At 35.8% G+C, this 19,620-nt stretch overlaps 1 protein-coding gene across 4 annotated transcripts in view; it reads left to right on the forward strand.

Moving 5' to 3' along the window:
• The window catches only part of XRN1 (5'-3' exoribonuclease 1), a 106,810-nt gene that overhangs the window by 81,695 nt on the left and 5,495 nt on the right, over positions 1-19,620 (forward strand). Inside the window, exons 33-42 of one of the 4 annotated variants that reach the window (XM_026497175.4) lie at positions 862-970; positions 6,288-6,349; positions 7,757-7,867; positions 8,023-8,145; positions 8,602-8,761; positions 10,886-11,067; positions 12,863-12,976; positions 13,071-13,173; positions 18,951-18,989; positions 19,350-19,510. In XM_026497175.4, the coding sequence (XP_026352960.1) occupies positions 862-970; positions 6,288-6,349; positions 7,757-7,867; positions 8,023-8,145; positions 8,602-8,761; positions 10,886-11,067; positions 12,863-12,976; positions 13,071-13,173; positions 18,951-18,989; positions 19,350-19,510 (1,164 nt within the window). The remainder of the gene's footprint in view (positions 1-861; positions 971-6,287; positions 6,350-7,756; positions 7,868-8,022; positions 8,146-8,601; positions 8,762-10,885; positions 11,068-12,862; positions 12,977-13,070; positions 13,174-18,950; positions 18,990-19,349; positions 19,511-19,620) is intronic. The other 3 variants (XM_026497176.4, XM_026497177.4, XM_026497178.4) reach the window with 3 other exon arrangements.

A 19,620-nucleotide genomic window follows, 5' to 3' on the forward strand; every position in this document is an offset into this window, starting at 1 on the left:
AACAGATCAGTGGGTCTCCAGGGATTAGGGGGAAAGGATCAATAGGCAGAGCACAGAAGATTTTTAGGGCACTGAAAATAATCTGTATGATACTATAATGGTAGATACACGTCATTATACATTTGTCTGAACACATAGAATGTACAAACAGCAAGAGTGAACCCAATGTAAACTATGGCCTTTGAGTAATAATGATGTGTCAGTGTTGGTTCGTTGGTTGTAATAAATGTACCACTCTGGTGGAGGATGTTGATAATGGGGAATGCTATACATATGTGGAGACAGAAAGTACCTTTCTCTTAATTTTGTTGTAAACCTAAAACTGCTCTTTAAAAAAAAAAAAAAAGTCTTTTTTAAAAAATTTAACTCTTTATTGGCAAAATATGACAATGCAAATAATAAATAGCTTTATGTAGATATCGAATAGAACAACCCAAAAAACTATACCCAAAACTAGAATATTTTCTAATTAAACTTCTGGCATACATTTTCTTTTTTTTTTTTTTTTTTAAAGATTTTATTTATTTATTTGACAGAGATAGAGACAGCCAGCGAGAGAGGGAACACAAGCGGGGGAGTGGGAGAGGAAGAAGCAGGCTCCTAGCAGAGGAGCCTGAGGTGGGGCTCGATCCCATAACTCCAGGATCACGCCCTGAGCCGAAGGCAGACGCTTAACCACTGTGCCACCCAGGCGCCCCATGGCATACATTTTCTGATACGGTGCTGTGAACGTGGGTTTTAGAGTTAGAGCTCAAATGTCAGCTCTCCTATTATTTAGTTGTACAACCAAATACTTTATCACTTTGAGGAAAAGTAGTTATAAGAGTTTGTTTTTAAATCATTTATAATTTTAACTTTCAGGTTGCAGTTCTACCTCAAGAAATAAGTCAAGTAACTCAACATCATAAATCTGGCTTTACTGACAACAGTGTTAAATGTCAGCAAAGAAAACATGAGCCTCACAGAAAATGTAAGTTTAAAGTAAAAAATATACTTATGATGCTAACTGCTTCCTTTTTTAATTCTAACAGTTTTATTGAGTTATAATTTTGTATACCATAAAATTCATTTTTTGAAGTATTTAATCAGGGATTTTTTTTGGTGTTTTCACAAAGTCATACAACCTATGCCACTATGTATTTTTAGAATATTTTCTTCACCCCAAAAAGAAACACCATAGCTATTAGCAGTCATTCCTACAGCCCCTGGCAACCATTAATTTACTTTCTGCCTCTATGGACTGACCTGTCTGAACATTTCATATAATCATAAAATTTGTGGCTTTTTGTGACTGGCTTCTTTCATGTAGCATAATGAACACAAGGTTCGTCCATGTTGTAGTATGTATTAGTACTTCATTCCTTTTTTTTTTTTTTCACTCCTTTTTATGGCTGAATAATAGTCCATTCTATGAATACTACATTTTGTTTATCCATTCATCCATTGATGGACATTTGGGTTGTTTGGGGCTATAATGAATAATGCTGCTGTGAATATCCATGTAGAAGTTTTTGATTAAACATATGTTTGCAGTTCTCTTGGGTATACATCCAATTGAGTAGAATTAGTCATGTGTTAACTCTGTTTAACTTTTTATGGAACTACCAAACTGTTTTCTAACTGGTGTTTCTCACCAGCAATATACGAGAGTCCAATTTCTCCACATCTTCCATAATTCTTGTTATTGCCCATCTTTTTTATTATAGCAACCCTAGTAGGTGTAAAGTGAAGTCTCTTTGAGGTTTTCATTTGTGATTCTTTAATGACTAATAACATTGGGCATCTTTTCATATGCCAGTCTGCAGTTTGTGTATCTTCTTTGGAGAAATGGCTCTTCAAGTCCTTTGCTCATTTTAAAATTGAGTTATTTTTCTTTATGTCCTTGAGCTGTGTGAGTCCTTTACATCTTCTGTATACTACGTGCATATTCAGATATTTGATTTCCAAATATGTGCTGTTATTCTGTGGGTTGTCTTTTTAACTTTATAGTGTCCTGGGAACAAAAATCTTTAATTTTGATCAATTCTAATTTATCTTTTCTACTTTTTCTTTGATTACTTGTGCTTTAGGTGTCATATCTAAGAAACCATTGGTAATCTAAGGTCACCAAGATTTATATCTGTCTTTTCTTCTAAGAGATTTGTAGTTTTAGCTCTTATATTTAGGTCTTTTTTCCATTTCTGAGTGTTTTATATATGGTATGAGGTAAGGGTCCATATTCATTCTTTTGTTTGTGGATATCCAGTTGTCTCAGCACCATTTGCTGAAAGAGTATTCTTTTCCCAGGCACACCATTGAATTTTCTTGGCACCCTTGTTATAAATTATTTGACTATAGATGTATGGCATTATTTCTGACCCCTCAATTCTATTCCACGGATCTATATGCCATCTTTATGCAAAGAACACACTCTCTTAATTATCATAACTTTGTTATAAGTTCTGTAAATTGGGAACTTTGAGTCCTCCAGCTTTATTTTTCTTTTTCCACGTTGTTTTATCTGTTCTGATCTCTTGCATTTCTGTATGAATTGTAGGTGTAGGATCACCTTACCTATTTCTGCAAAAATGGCAGCTAGAATTTTTATAGAGATTGCATCGAATTTATAAATCATTTTAGAGAGTATTGTCTTCTTAACAGTATTGTCTTCCTGTCCATGAATGTAAAATGTCTTTCCATTTATTTAACTCTTCTTTAATTTCCTTCAATGATGTCTTGTAGTTTTCAATGTACAGGTCTTACATCTTTTAAAAAAATTATTCCTAATATCTTGTTATTTTTAATGCTACTTATTGTCAGTGGAACTGTTTCCTTTTTTTTTCCCCCAAGATTTTATTTTTTTAGAGAAAGAGTGGGGGGAGGGGAGCAGAAGGGAGGAAGAAGGAGAGAATCTCTAGCAGACTCTGCACTGAGCATGGAGCCCAATGAGGGGCTTAATCCCATGACCCTGAGATCATGACCTGAGCCAAAACCAAGGGTCAGACTCTTAACTGACTGAGCTTCCCAGATACCCCTATTGTCAGTGGAACTGTTTCTTAATTGATGATTGGGGGTGGATTGTTCAGTGCTGTTTATAGAGATAAAGCTGACTTTTGTATATTGATCTTGTATCCTGCTACCTTGCTGAACTTGTTTATTAGCCCTAATTTTTTGTGGCTTTGGCAAATAGAGATAGTGTTACTTCTTTTTATATAATTTCTTGTTTTTGTTTTTGTTTTTTGCCTAATTGCTGTAGCTAAAACCACCAATACAATGTTGAATAGAAGTAGTAAGAGTGAACACCCTTATCTTGTCTTGATCTTAGGGGTAAGCTTTCAATCTGTCAGCATTAAGTGTAATGTTAGCTGTGGGTTTTGGCAAATGCCCTTTATTAATAAGATGAGGAAGTTCCTTTCTATTCTTAGATTGTTGATTTTGCCTCTCTTGGCTGTTTCTGTGCTTAATTAATATGGTAGATTCTGTTGACTGTTTTTTATATGTTGAACCAACCTTGCATTCTTGGAATAAATCCCACCAGGTCTTGGTGTTTAATCTTTTTTATATGCTACAGGATTTGATTTGCTAGTATTTTGTTGAGGATTTTATTTTAGCATTTATATTTATAGAGAAGATTTGTCATTTTCTTTTCTTGTGATATCTTTGAGTGTGATATCATGGTAATACTGACCTTACAGAATGTGGGGAATAACATTTTGGAAGAACTCAGCCTCATTCTGATCTCTCTGGTGGCAGCCAGGTTATTGGTTTTCACCAAAAAAAAATGCTGGCTGCTGTTTTTCAAAGCTACTTCAGAGTTCTAGAGTAGCGATTAAGACTAGGGCAAGTTAAGCCATAAAGCTCACTGTTGGGAGAGTTGGTCTTTTTTCTTGAATAAATACCCTGCAGATTGCTACGTGCCTTTGATTAATTTCCATAACTCTAAAAATTTGGATTTGGGTAATTTATGCCCATTTTCTTGTTGCTTTTGTGGAGGACAGAATTTTTAAAGGTCCTTACTCTGACATTTTTGCTGATGTCCCCTCACTACTTTTTGAGATAAATTTTATTCAGTGTAATTCAGTTACTTTTTTGTGTGTAAACCTTGCCTATTAAATTACTCTAACCTATATTACAATTTTTTATTAAAAATATGTATATTTTGTTAATATTCTCTTACATAATTTATATATTTTTACATATCTCAGTCCTTCAGTAGTGTTTACTGTTTCAGGCACAGTAGGGAATGCAGATAGAGAGATGAGAATCTTCATCTTACAGTTAGTTTTTCTCTTTCCTTGATGAAAATATTTCCAAATTGATGCAGATTGCTCTTTATGTTCAAAATATGACTAATTTGTTATTCATTTATTTATTCAGCTATTTATTGAGCTATATGTACAAGGTAGTGTTTTAGGTGCTAGGGATATAAGCATGAACCAGACAGGTTTTCCAGCGTAATGGAATTTACATTCTAAGGTGGAAACTGGTAACAGGCAAAAAAAAAAAAACAAACCCACAAAACAATTCAATAAATTCCATAATATGTAGCAATGGTTAAGTGCTATGATGAAAAATAAGGCAGATTAAAAGTATAGGTTGGGATGGTATTTTATAGAGTGGTCAAGGACTGCCTCTCTGAGGACATGAAGCGGAATGGGAGTGGAATGGGATAGGCTATGCAGAACATCCGCTGAAGAGCTTTCCAGCAGAGGAAATATCACGTGCAGAGTCCTGAGTCTGATTTATTATATTTTATACATGCATGTATTTTATGTATATCACATATGGTATAAGAATGGTCTTTTTTTTAATTAATTTATTAGAGAGAGAGAGAACATGAGTGGGGGAAGGGACAGAGGGAGAGAAGCAGACTCTCCACTGAGCACGGAGCCTGTCTGTCCGATGCAGGGCTTGATCCCATGATCCCACAACCACAAGATCATGACCTGAGCCGAAAACAAGAGTCAGATGCTCAACTGACTGAGCCAGCCAGGCGTCCCAAGAATGGTCTTTTTAAATATTTTTCTAAAAAAGCTATTTTCCAAAAAAACTTGTGGTTTCATAACTTTGGCTCAGTTTGATAATTGTTTCTTTTACATTTTAAGTTAACTATAGATTAATGTCATGTCCCTGTAAATCTGATAAATATAGCTTAAAATTTTTATATTTACTTGAAATGTGTTGTGATTTTTCTTCAAATTATCATTTACCTGAATGTATGTAAACTACATTATTTGGAATTCCAGTTAGTTTTGTTGTGTGTATGTCTCGACAAAGGCTTAATGTCAATACATGTTAACTTGCTTTTTCGTTTCCTCCGTTTTGTGAGATTACTTCCTTCCTTTTCTTCCTCACCTCCCTCTCCTCTCCTCCCCTCCCCTCTTTATTTCCCCTCTTCTGTTGCCTGTCTTCCTACCTTTGTTCATTTCTTCCCTTCTCTCTTCATCCCATCACTTCCCTCCTTCCCATCCTTTCTCCCTGCTTCTTTTCTCATCCTCTCTTTCCTCCTTTGCTCCTTCTCCCTCCTTTTTCTCCTTTCTTCCTTCCTCCTCTTCTTTTTTTTTTTTAAGATTTTATTTACTTATTTGACAGAGCGAGCACAAGCAGGGGGAGAAGGTGAGGGAGAAGCAGGCTCCCCACTGAGCAGGGAGCCCAATGCAGGGCTCGATCCCAGGACGTTTAACCGAGTGAGCCACCCAGGCACCCCTCTTCCTTCCTCTTCTAATTTATCCTTTTCATTTTTCCTACCATTTTCCCAATTTCCCCTTAACAGGAATACTAAAATAGCTTCCTAGTTTTTCTCTTACTCTCCCATCTATTCAATAAGCCACTGTCATATATTAATCTCCCTAAACCACAATTCTGATCAGATCACTACTTGCTCAAAACCTTTCTGTGATTGGTTGCACATTGCCTACCAGAGTAGCTCCATTATACTCCTTGACCTTCATCAGAACTATTCTGTTTAAGAGTTCCATAAATACATTCCTTGTTTTTTGCTTCCATTTCTTTTCTCCTGTTATTTCCTTTGCCTGGAATGCTTAGCCTCCTACTCTGCCCTTTGCAAACTTACATACTTGGAGACTCAATTACATGTCACCTTTCCTTTTCCCTTATTGTTGTTATCTGTGAGTATCTCTTCTCCTGCTCCTCTACAAGTTTTTCAAGATGAGGGCCTTTGTCTTCTTAGAATTCTGTGAATTTTCAACACAGCAACACAGTGCCTTGCTGTGGCAAATATTTGGTAAATTTAACTGGTTTGTAGCAATATTTTTCACTTACCAAAATTCCTGTTTTCTTGTTTCTAGTTAAAGAAGAGTGTAAGAGTCCTAAAACTGAGAATCGGTTACAAAAAATGTCAAATAAGCAGGTAAGCTTTCTTAAATCAGATTTCTAGTAGCCAATTTTTCGTTACAATTGGTAGCTCTGTGGCATCAGAATTTTGCAGCCCAAATCGATAAGGTGTGTGACAAGAAGGTTGTCGAAGTATAGCAACTACCTGTCACTTGGATGGGAGGTTACACAACTAGAGTCACAATTTGGGACTAGATATATATAGATACAGATATAGATATAGATAGATATAGATAGATAGATATAGATACACACACACATATATACCTACATATATATTTAATAGTGAGCAATTCACTGTACCTCTCACAGCCTCAACTATCTTCATCTTTAAAATGGAGTAAAAATAGACGCTTGTCTCACTCCATATATGTAGTCTATATATACATACATATCCACATACATACAAACATACCTACATACATGAATGTATGTCTAAATATGTGGAAATATGTGTATGTATTCAGTGAATCCTTTAGAATCAACATAGCGAAGTTAGGGGCACCCGGGTGGCACAGCGGTTAAGTGTCTGCCTTCGGCTCGGGGCGTGATCCCGGCGTTGTGGGATCGAGCCCCACATCAGGCTCTTCCGCTATGAGCCTGCTTCTTCTCCCACTCCCCCTGCTTGTGTTCCCTCTCTCGCTGGTCTCTATCTCTGTCAAATAAATAAATAAAATCTTTAAAAAAAAAAAAAACATAGCGAAGTTAGTGATTAATTCTGTGGAGTAGCTTGGTAAGAGGAAGCTGAGATCATTTATGTTTTACTTTATCATAGTCTCTGCTGATTGATAAGGAGAATATACACATTTTACAATCAAAGAATAAGAAATTTTTACTCTAAAAACATTCTTGTACATTTATGGTATATGTACTTTCTATATGCATATTATTTTAATACAAAGTTTTTAAAAATTGGATCTCTTATAAGCTAGTAATGTATCAAATTTATAAAAGACATCTTAGCAGAATATTTAGCATATAACAGGTTCTCAGTAAATGGAACCCATTAATGTTCAGATACCAGTGAATGGTTGACTTCTAAGGCCCCCTCCTTCTGAAACTCTTAGCTATAATTTCCTTTATTCTAGAGAAGGGATTTATAAACTTTTTTATGGATTCTTTCTCAGAATAATGTTTTTATTGCTAAAATAAAAGACATAAGATTTGAAAGAAACTTAATTATATTGAAATACAATTAGAATCACCCCTATTGCCTACATTCATAATTGAAGGAAAACTTCTAAATTCATTTAGAAGTTAATGAAGATAAAGATGTAAGTTTTTTCCTCATCCAAGTTACAGGTCCCCCCCCATATGATATAAAAGAAAATGGCATATAAAATATTGGCAACAATTTATTTAGAACACTATTAAGTAACAGCTATTTTATTTGCACAAAAAGCTCATTCTTACTCTTTTATAGACGTTTGGAGGGCCTGCCAAATGTAATATTAAGCTATTGAAGAGAAATGAAAGTGCAGAAGTCTCAGAAAACCAAAAGGTTGTGACTGGTTACCCAAATGCTATTGATAAGGTAAAAGAGCATTTATTCAAATTTCTCTTCCCGAACTTTAGCACCTGGGAAGATGATTGAGTGAAAGTTAAATGATCATTTTTGTACCTAAAATTCTTAGCTTTTTCCATGTCATTATATTTTCATCTTCATGCACAAAATATTTATTCTTTTAGCCTAACCCTGGAATTGAGAACTTTTTAGCATCCTTGAATATCTCCAAAGAAAATGATGTACAGTCATCTCATCATGAAGAGCCTCCAAGTGAAGAACTTTTGTCGCCCCAGTCATTTGCTCTGGTTCGTATTTGTAGGAGCTTTTGTACTGTAGTAATTTCACTGTTGTGGCCTATACATACCCCGTGCAGCTGTTAAATCAGTTTTATCTCCTGTGTACTGATGTGTTCCATCATTATTACCATTTTGTGAGGAAAACCAGGCTGCCCTAGGCAATTTAGCTATCTGTTTGGTTTCTGCTTTAAACCGTATAGCTCCCTTGCTTTTCAAACATTGCTACCAGGCAATTTGGTCAGGTTAAGCAGAAGGATTGAGTATTGTTTCTGTGGCAGGATATGTGGGTATTTTTTTTTTTCAACTCTTAGACTGTTGATTTTGCTTAACTCCCTATCTGAATGTAGTTTCCATCTTAATTTTTAAAAATGAAACTCATTAAAAGAAGGGTTAATAAGCTCTGTTAGTCTAATGTTAACTTTTCTCCACCTACCCCCATCTCTGTACCAATCATTTTCAAAACAGAAGGGAACTCGGATGCTTAAAGAAATACTAAAAATTGATGGCTCTGATACTGTGGACCATAAAAATGAAATGAAGCAGTTTGGTAATGAAGGCACCGTTTCCTCTAATAGAAGAGATGAATATGGACCTTCCTCCCAGCCTAAACAAAATAAGAAATTAAGTACGTAAACTAAGTACTATTACTAATAACCAATATCATTTCAAAACTTCGGTTCATTTAGGGTTTTTTTGTCATGTGCTTTTTGAAGATAAAACTACTTATATTTTTAAAAGTATAATTAAGAGTAACAAATAAGAGTATAATTTTTATGCTTGTGTCATTTAATAATAATATAACTATGTAACCAATAGATCTGTAGTCCCTACTGTCTTGTGATACTTAAATTGAGCTCTTGCAGATACTCATTCTGCAGTACAAGTTTTCACATTCTAGCTTTTTTTCCCTCAGTAATTTAAAAACAATTATGTAACTTAAGTACATTATTTAACTTTACTAAGATTTTAAGATTTTTTTTTGTATTTACAAAATGAGAATAACATTACAAATGACTTGTGATAATTATATGATATGATTAAAGCAGTTAGCACTGTGTCTGGCATATTATAGGTACCAATAGTTGATATTAGTATTATTAAAATAGCTTGACGACCAACATAAAAATAGAAAAAGCTATAAATCAGTTAAAAATAATTAATGGAGGGGCACCTGAGTGGCTCAGTCGGTTAAGCGTCCAACTCTTGATTTTGGCTCATGTCATGATCTCAAGGTTGTGGGATCAAGCCCTGCATCAGGCTCCCTGCTGGGCATGGACCCTGCTTGGGATTCTCTCTCTCCCTTACCCTCTGCCCCACCCCCCCTTTCTCTCTCCCTCTCTTAAAAAAAAAAAATTAATTAAGGTAGACATTGGAAAGTAGGTACTCATCTTAAAACTGTGAAGCCTATAGCATACCATCTGGCACATAGGCAGATTTAATACACACCCATCATTGCTCCTACTGTCTGTGCCCCTTTTACTTTACTATTTGCCTGTGTAAATTATCTGCAATAGCCTCCTAGGAAGAATGACTAATATAAAAGTAAGTGGGGACAGAAGTTTCTAGAAGTAAAAAAATATTTTTGAAATAAACAGATCTGAATTTATTAAGGATCAAAACCTGGAACAAAATCAGAGCCTAGCTTCGTTTATTTTCTATTTTAGTGAATATTAGAATAAATAATGAATTTAAAATTCCAATAACTATGAGGAAACTATCATGGTGACAGACATGCTCTTCAAATAGAACAAAACAAATTTTAAAACAAAACTGGAAAAAGATTGTTCACTGTCAAAAACAAGTAACTTTATGTCAGGATAGTGAAGAATATCATATCTCTTAGAGTCAACAGCTCACAATCCAGCCTAAATTACAGAGCTAACAAGTTCTGTGACTTCGGGCAAGCCACTTAACCTTTTTTTAGTCTATAATAATAAGAGGTTTAGTTTCAGGGGCGCCTGGGTGGCACAGTCGTTAAGCGTCTGCCTTCGGCTCAGGGCGTGATCCCAGCGTTATGGGATCGAGCCCCACATCAGGCTCCTTCGCTGGGAGCCTGCTTCTTCCTCTCCCACTCCCCTGCTGTGTTCCCTCTCTCGCTGGCTGTCTCTGTCACATAAATAAAATAAAATCTTTAAAAAAAAAAAAAAAAAGAGATTTAGTTTCATTCTTCATTGGGATATGTTCTTGTTCTATTAGCCAGTTTATTGATCATTAAGAAAGTGAACTTTTAGAATGCTTTAATCATCTTCTATAAAAGCACTTTTTAAAAGGGTTACTCTTAGAAAAACTTTTAAGCAGCATCATTGGGGAGCTACAAAACCGTTTATCCATGTGTCTCAGAATGTAAGATGGAATTTTGAAAAGTAAGACTGAATCCAAAGCCTCAAAACTTAAGAATGAATTGTAAATCAGCTCAAGAAAACTGCTTGTTCAAAATTGTGCTTTGCTCATTCATAACTGTAGAGTCATTGATCTCTTAAGATGTCAGTTTCTGGTAGTCAGCTACTTACCATATTTTAAAATCTTTATCTCAGTCATGTATCATTAATCAGTTAGAATCATCTAAAATTCTCTATTGAATTCTTGGTAATTTTAGGCAATACTAAATAGTTCCTATATTTGCTTCATGAGAGATTCCTTTTTTTACCTTTTAACAATTATCTGTTTGCTATCTATAAAAGCCTATAATAATTGCATAGTTCAAGATATAATTTAATATATATATATATCCTTTTCTGGTTTTTGGTAGCATCTTATATGAATAAGCCTCACAGTACTAACGAATACCATAATGTTCAGTCTATGGACCATGTGTGTTGGCCTGCTTCCAGCCATATGCCTCCTGTGTCGACACCAGTAACTGAACTTTCTCGAATTTGTTCGCTTGTTGGAATGCCACAACCAGATTTCTCCTTTCTTCGAACACCACAGGTATAGTATACTACTGTTCCATTTATATAACTTCTTTAACACTGAACTTAAATAAATTGACTGAAAATCTTTGGCAAAAATAATATAATGTAGCTGGGATTTTTTTTCTTTTTTTTTTTTTTTTTTTACTTTATGTGCAGCATAGATTTATACTTCCACTATGGCTCACTCACATTTATGCCAGAGCCCACAGAGATGCTGACAGAGAGGAACCTGGGCAGCACATAGCCTGGACAGATTGATAAAGCTAGGGATCTTCGTCTACAGCAGCAGTTTTCAAACTTTTGGCCTCATAAACTCCCACCTTTTTTTTTTGAGGACCCCCCAAAATTTTTGTTCACTTGTGTTATGTCCTTATTAACTCTATTAGAAATTGAAACTGAAAAATATTAAAAACATTAATTAAAAATAACTTTTCAAAAATTTAGTGGGCACTGCTTTACATTTTTGCAAATCTTTTCCATCCCTAGCTTAACGGAAGAAGCTAGATTCTCGTATCTGCTTCTTTTTTTTTTTTTTTTTAAGATTTTACTTATTTAACAGAGAGAGACAGCCAGCGAGAGAGGGAACACAAGCAGGGGGAGTAGGAGAGGAAGAAGCAGGCTCCTAGCAGAGAAGCCTGATGTGGGGCTCGATCCCAGAATGCTGGGATCACGCTCTGAGCTGAAGGCAGACGCTTAACGACTGTGCCACCCAGGCGCCCCTTGTATCTGCTTCTTAATATCAATTTCTTGTGATATGTTTTGGTTGAAATACCTGAAGAAAATCTGGCCCCAGACAAATTGATAGAGAAAGGGAGAGAATTTTAATAACCTTTTCAGATAATGGATATTTTTTGATACACATTTAAATGTGGTATTTTCTTAGAAGTTAGTTACAATCTAAAGCTATATCAGTGAATTTTCTGTCCTTGTTATACTTGTGAGAAACCAAGAGTGGAAAAGGCAAATAGCACCTTAATATTATTATGAAAATAGTTTCGACCTCAAGGACCTCCTGAAAGAGTTTCAGGGACCCCCAGGTTCCCCAGACTGCACCTTGAGAACCACTGACTCCAGGAAAGGTTGCTTTATCCTCTTTATAGCCAAGTTCTTGATAACATACTCACCTAAAACAGAAAGCAATCTTAAACTAATATTATTACATAAAAATGACTTTTTTAAAAAGTAGAATTTTTTTTAAAAAATTTTTCTGTAAAAGAAAAAAATGTATAATAGTTATAACTTAAATGAGCATAAAATTGGTCATTACCACTAAGTCTTTTAGATTTTGGCAGTTAATTCATAGTAATGAAATATCTGCTATTCGGAGGACGTTGTAAAGCAGGAGTCAGCAAATTTTTTTAAGGGCCAGATAGTAAATATTTTAGGCTTTGTGGTCTCTATTCAGCTGGGCTGTTATAGTGTGAAAACAGACATAGGCAATACATGAAAGAATGGACATGGCTGTATTGCAAAAAAACAAAAACAAAAAAACCTTATTTACAAAAACAAGCAAGAGGAGCTAGTTTCCCAACCCTTGGTATAAAGAAAAAATTTTGTTGGCTTTCATTCGCATTAGGATTCTTGACCTTTCTAGCTTAAAGAGCATTTTTTTTTTTAATAAACATTGCAAGATAAGGAAACAATTCTAAAGTTTTTGCAGAGCAGCCCAAAACTAAATTGATTGCCCTTTTGAATTTTTGAATTTTTTTTAAAAGAACATCACATGAAATTATTCTGCTTGTTTAGCTTGTGGGGAGGAGGTCAATGTCCTAGACAGATAACTTCATAGACATTCATATTCTGTTTTTTAGACAATGACAGTTTGCCAGGTAAAATTATCTAATGGCTTACTGGTACATGGGCCACAGTGCCATTCTGAAAATGAAGCTAAGGAAAAAGCTGCACTTTTTGCTTTACAACAATTGGTAAGAAATGATCGTGACTTTTCTACTAAACTTTCAATTAATCTTTGTTGATGTTTTTGTTGCATAGTTTTCTAACTTTTAAATACTTCCATAGGGCTCCTTAGGAGTGAATTTCCCTTTGCCTCCACCAATATTTCCAAATTACCCTCCTGCTGTACCACCCGGAACCATTCCTCCAGTTTTTCCTCAACCTACTGGTAAGGTATTTGGCTCTTCTAAATATTTGTTATTGGGGCGCTTGGGTGGCTCAGTCGGTTAAGTGTCTGCCTTTGGCTCAGGTCATGATCCCGGAGTTCTGGGTTCAAGTCCTCATCAGGCTCCTTGCTCAGCGGGGAGTCTGCTTCTCCCTCTCCCTCTGCCCCCCGCCTCATGCTCTCTCACTTACTCTATCTCAAATAAATAAATAAAACCTTTAAAAAATAATAAATATTTGTTACTGAAGTGTTGTTTTTAGAAAGTTATTTTAAGAAGCATTATTTTGAGGAAACAAAAAAATTTATTTAAATGTCTAGGGAATGTAAGAAGGAATTGGGAGAAGTAAGTCTGAAACCAGAGCCTACAGATTCATCTAGAAATATCATTCCCCTTCTACAACCTCTAGTGTGGCTAAAGTAGGACTGTTCTTTGTTCTGGGCAGCCCCTTATTTCCCAGTAGCTGCCAACAGATGAATTTGGGTTTAAATCAGACATCAAAATACAGGTGGGGAAAGGGGAGAGAAAACAGAGGTAGAAGGAATAAAAAACAGGTAAGTCTTTGAAGCTGTGGCTATGAAAGAAACTGCCCTTGATGATGAAGGAGATGAGGAATGAAGGAGTTTTGAAGCTTCCTGTGTATCTCTTAATATTCTCTCATAACTGTCTTCCTCCTTCAAATGTAGATCCTGAGTTATCAAGTGGTAGCTCCTGCTTCCTGTAGCCATTTGGGGTCTTCCTAATGTTCTGAGGGAATGAATCTCACTGTGGAATCAGGATGGATTTTGTCCAGGCTCTTTTATTAACCGACTTTGAGAAAATCACGTAACTTCTTTGGAACTCCATTTTCTTATTTATGCTAGACTGTGTCCAGGATTTCTTTGAGACTACCATTGTGTAGTTTTATGATTCTAAATCTTTAGCTCATTAAACATGTCTTTTATTACCTCTTTTTCCTAATAGCAGTTAGCTTCTTTATATCCTAATCATTATCATTTTAAAACCAATCATTTGTTCATTTCTAGTTTAAAAAGTTCCTTAGCCTACTGTGTGCCAGGTATTATTCTAGGAGCTCTACATATTTATCTTACTACAAGCATTAGAAAATGTAATAATGCTGATTAAACAAGTTATCTCTCCTCTTTGTCCAAACTACATGAAACTGAACAATAAGTGATTTTAAAAGTGTAAACCTACAAGGACAGAGGCAAAAGAAGAAATACCAGCAGATTAGAAATTTGGAAAGAGTTCATGATGAGAAAAGCAATTGAAGGAGTAGTAACTAATTTAGCAGAGCAGGGGTAAGTTACAAACTAAAGTATCTGTAGAAGATATGCAGATGAGTTGATGAGCAGCTCATCCCTCACAAATCCCAAGAGATTCAGAACTTGGCAGTGTCAGAAGCTATCAGAGCTTCCAGTGAGGCATGGGCTGAAAAGAGGAAGATTGTTTCAAAGTCAATATGTGGTGGAATGGGACTCCTCCTCAGCTCCCTCCCCCACACAGCCAGGCAGTTGCCTCTTCATGCAAAGCACTGGATGGAGGTATGTTCTCCAGAGGGCTCCCTAGATATGGGGACACCAGGCGCAGAGTGGAGATATAAGGCTGAAAACTGCTATTAAGGTAAAGTTCCTTTTCCCCATCCTATTCCCAGTTTGTAGCCAGCCATAGCTCACATAGGAAGTGGGAAGATGGTTCTTTTCAGAAATTCATTGAACTCTAAAGAAAAGACCTGGTGACTTTTGGAAGATATTCCAACCAAAAGTCTGGCTCACTGCCAAGTAAGAAGTGGATCTCTCCAGGACTATTCTAGAGAGAAGCCCTCAAGTCATCTAGCCCCTTAATACAAACGCTGCTTCTAATCACAGTTTTAGTACCCTGCTCTTTAATATGAATAGATACTAGACTCTGAAAGATCGTGAACATTTTGGGAAAATCTCTACAATTAAAAGAGAAAGCCCAAAATAGAAACGAAAGGGACATAGAAATAAAGAAAATAGGAAATAAGACTTCAAAGATAGCTCCATAGTTAATATTCTTAGAGAAATAAAACAGTACTGCAACCAAAACATAAGAACAAGAATGTAGGTGGGGGGAAGAATAATTGGAGAATAATAACTAAATTGTTAAGTTGAAATTTAAATTCCAATAGATAAAGTCTTAGCAAAGCCAAAGAAATCTCAGGAAGAACAAGATAAACAGTGGAAAATCAGAAAGAAGGGAGATTTAGAGGAAGAGTACACAGATCCAGTACCCATCTAATTGGAGTTCCAGAACAATAAACCAGAGACAAATGGAAAGGAAGAAAGTATCAAAGAAATAAGATAAAAAATGTTTCCTGGACTAAAGGATATGCAACTCTAAATTGAAAGGGCCACCAAATCCTTAGCACAATGAATGGAAAGAGAGATTGCCTTGAAATTGAGAATACCAGTGATAAAGAGGATGTCTGAAGAGAACTGGGAAGCATTTGAGCATTGACTACATTAAAAATCTGAGGCAGAATTAATTTTATCTTAGATTTCTTTGTATAGCCAAACTATGAAGCTACTGCAAGGTAGAATAAAGACATTTTTAGACATGCAAGTCTACTTCTTATCCACCCTTTCTTAAGAAGCTAGAGGGATTATAAACAAAGTAGTTGTAAGAGAGAGAGAAAGAAAAGGAGAAAGAAAAAAGGAAGACGCAAAGAAGGAAAGAAAAAAATAAAAGAAAAACCATACGACTATACCACAAGAGATCTAGTATACTTACTCAGTGAATGGAAGTCCCAGCATGCCCGCTGCTCAGCAGGTCTAGAAAGTAACTAGTCCCAATTGGAAGAGCAGAGGGAGGTCTTAGAAGGTAAAATAGTTATCTGATAAATGGGCAGCATTTGGAAAAACATCAGGGATAAGTACATAGAAAACTAAGAAGTTTTAAAAAGATAATTACTTTTAAAAGAGTAAAAAAAAGTTTTACAAGAAAAGAAGAACATAATCAGAGTATCCACTTGGCTCTGCAATGACAATATTTACACAACCACATACTGTAAACCCCACTTAGTATTTAAACAAATATTGTGATATATTTATATTGGAAGGACAGAGCTAGTGTAAGGGTGGTTATAAAATAATTTTGAGGGGCGCTTGGGTGGCACAGTCGTTAAGCGTCTGCCTTCGGCTCAGGGCGTGATCCCAGCATTCTGGGATCGAGCCCCACATCAGGCTCCTCTGCTGGGAGCCTGCTTCTTCCTCTCCCACTCCCCCTGCTTGTGTTCCCTCTCTCGCTGGCTGTCTCTCTCTCTCTGTCAGATAAATAAATAAAATCTTTAAAAAATAATAATAATTTTGATTTTGATCTACCCGAATTTTGATCTAAATAGGAAGTCAGTAGACCTAAAAATGCTTTGCATTGAAAAATCAGTAGAGGTATAAGCAAATTATTGAACAGTGGTGGAAAGAAACAGCTAAAACAGTTAAACCTGGGATAGTCTGCTGTATTATGTTGAAAATCTTTTTACTACAATGTGTATTTACTACTTTGACTTTTTAAGAAAATGTAATTTGTCTAAGGACATAAGTTCCTGAGTAGCAAAACTGGCATTCAAACCCAGGTGTTATCCCAAAGTCCATGCTTTTGTTACTGTACTGCACTGGCATCTCTTTGCCTGTATAAACAATGCTTTAGTCATAAAATTTTTATGACTAAATAAATCTGATGTTTTCATATAGCTCAAGGGAGTTAAGTTCACTGTGACTTCCAAAATCTAATTTGACAGCCTTTTCACTTTCAAAAATGAACAAGTTACTATATATAAATCTTCAGTATAATTAGTTATGTGTAGGTTATGAGAATGTATTATCTAAAAGGGATAATTGTTTTCCCACATTGATATTTTAGCTTGATATTTTTACCTTTTTCATGTTAATTATTGCATTTATGTTCATTACTATATAATGTTTATAATATTGTATTCCTGCCTACCAAAAATTTTTAAGGTTATAGCTCTCCAGTGGTCCAGTTCAAATACATGATATAAGTAAAAGCCAAGAGATTTCAGTGTTAATCAGGAGAAAAAACTGAATCATCAGATTAACATTTAAAGTTATTTTGTAGATTTCTATTTTATGGTATTAAAAGTCCCAGTGGAAAAAAAATGGAAGAAAGTGTATTTTATATTTAGAACAGTGATTTTGGGGGGAAATTGTGGAGCTGATCCTTGCATAAGATTAATATAGCATCTTTTAAATAGATCTTCTTAACATTATGACTGGCACCAAAGTTGCTTATAGGAAGTAGTACTGGTTTTCTAAATATTTTTAGCATTTTTCATATTAAAGTTGTCTTCATCCTAGATGTGTTATACATGTGTAATTCAAAACACTAAAATACATTATGATTCTTTTCTCCTGATCCCAAAATGTCTTAAGTGGCTGAATTATTAAGCTATACTATCTTATAGGTCTAGCTGCTTTTTTCTCTCTCTGAAAGGAAATTTTGAACATGGTACATAGCCTCTTCCAGTGGCAATATGCTGATGTCCCACTTGTCATTTTTTTTTTAAGATTTTATTTATTTTCAAGAGAGGGAGAGAGAGAGCATGTGCACCAGCAGGGGGACAGGCAGAGAGAGAAGGAGAGGGAATCTCAAGCAGACTCCACGCTGAAGGCAGAGCCCAACATGGGGCTCAATCTCACAACCCTGAGATCATGACCTGAGCCGAAATCAAGAGTCAGATGCTCAACTGACCAAGCCATCAGGTGCCCCAGGAATCTGTATTGTTAACAAGCTCCACAGGTGGATTCTTATGCAGTCACTACCGTTGCAACATTTGGAAACTACTACATTAAACAATGACAAGTTTGGGGCCCGTGGGTGGCTCAGTCAGTTAAACATCCGACTCTTGATTTCGGCCCAGGTCATGAGCTCAGGGTTGTGAGATAGATCCCCACATCAGGCTCCACATTGGGTATGGAGCCTGCTTAATATTCTCTTTCCCTATCCCTCTGTCCCTCCCTCCCCTCTAAAAACAAACAAACAAACAAAAGCAATACAGATTCCTTGGGTTCCACAAAAAATTAAGAATAGCAGTACCATATGATCCAGCAATTCCAAGTTTGGGTATTTACCCAAAGAAAAAAAAAACACTAATTCAGAAAGATGTATACATGCTTATGGAAGAAACCTGAGTGTCCATCAAAGTAAAACAGAGAAAAACAAATGCCGTATGATTCATTTATATGTGGAATCTAAAAACAAAACAGAAACAGACTCATAAATACAGATTAAACTGGTGGTTGGCAGAGGAGAAGGGAGCGGGGGGATGGGCAAACAGGTGAAGGGACTAAGAGGTACAAACTTCCAGTTATAAAATAAACAAGTCACAAGAATGAAAAGTACAGCAGAGGGAATATATTCAATAATATTTTATAATAACTTTGTATGGTGACAGGTAGTAACCACACTTACAATGGTGAGCACTTTGTAATGTATCTAAATGTCAAATCACTGTTGTACACCTGACACTCATATTTTATGTCAACTGTACTTCAAAAAATAGATTCCTGGGCCCCTCCAAGTATGGTTTAGTGGGCCTGGGGCCTTGCCCAGGAATCTGTATTTCACAAGCTCCCCAGGTGATTGCGATACACAAATCAGTTTTGGAAACTACAGTTCAGTGTACTTTCAATTTTTTTAAATCCTTTAATTTCAAATATTAGAAGAGGGAAAAGAAAGATTCTACATGTCATATGAAAGTGATCAGATTTCAAGACTTGAGCTTTTTTTGGTTTTTTTGTAGGCTGGGATCACTATGGAAGCAACTTAGCATTGGGGGCAGGTGAGATCCTTAAGATTTCTCTCTTTGTGCCCTGGCTTTTCTCCCCTAAGAACAGTTTCATGATCTATTTATTATTTTTTTAAATAGTATTACAAATATTCCTAAAGCTCATATAAGTATATGGTACTATTGGCCTTTGTAAGCCGGACAGCATAATGACAAGCTGACTTCATGTAGATAGTTCATGGTCCTAAGGGGGGCTCCTGAGGTAGAATGTTTTAAGCAAAATTAATCGTAAGTTAAGTGTACGCCCTTTGCCAAAATGAAAAAAAAAACAAGGGTAGCAGAAGGAGATCTTACATTTCAGGGCCTTGATGATACCATTTGACTAAAAAAGAAATTGTCCATGATTTTTAACAGCTAATATAATGCCTTCATCATCTCACCTCTTTGGCTCCATGCCATGGGGACCACCAGTGCCAGTTCCTGGGAAGCCATTTCATCATACTTCATATTCTGGGACCATGCCCATGGCTGGGGGAATGCCAGGTGGTGTGCACAATCAGTTCATACCTCTACAGGTGAGACCTGAAAAGAGAATTACTGTATTTTTAAGAGAGTTAATTTTTTAATGCTCAAGGACTATTGAGAAAAATTTGTTTACTTAAATTATTACTGATTGACTGCCGAC

Source organism: Ursus arctos, unplaced genomic scaffold, assembly GCF_023065955.2.
Source record: "Ursus arctos isolate Adak ecotype North America unplaced genomic scaffold, UrsArc2.0 scaffold_20, whole genome shotgun sequence".
In the NCBI taxonomy this organism is placed as follows: domain Eukaryota; kingdom Metazoa; phylum Chordata; class Mammalia; order Carnivora; family Ursidae; genus Ursus; species Ursus arctos.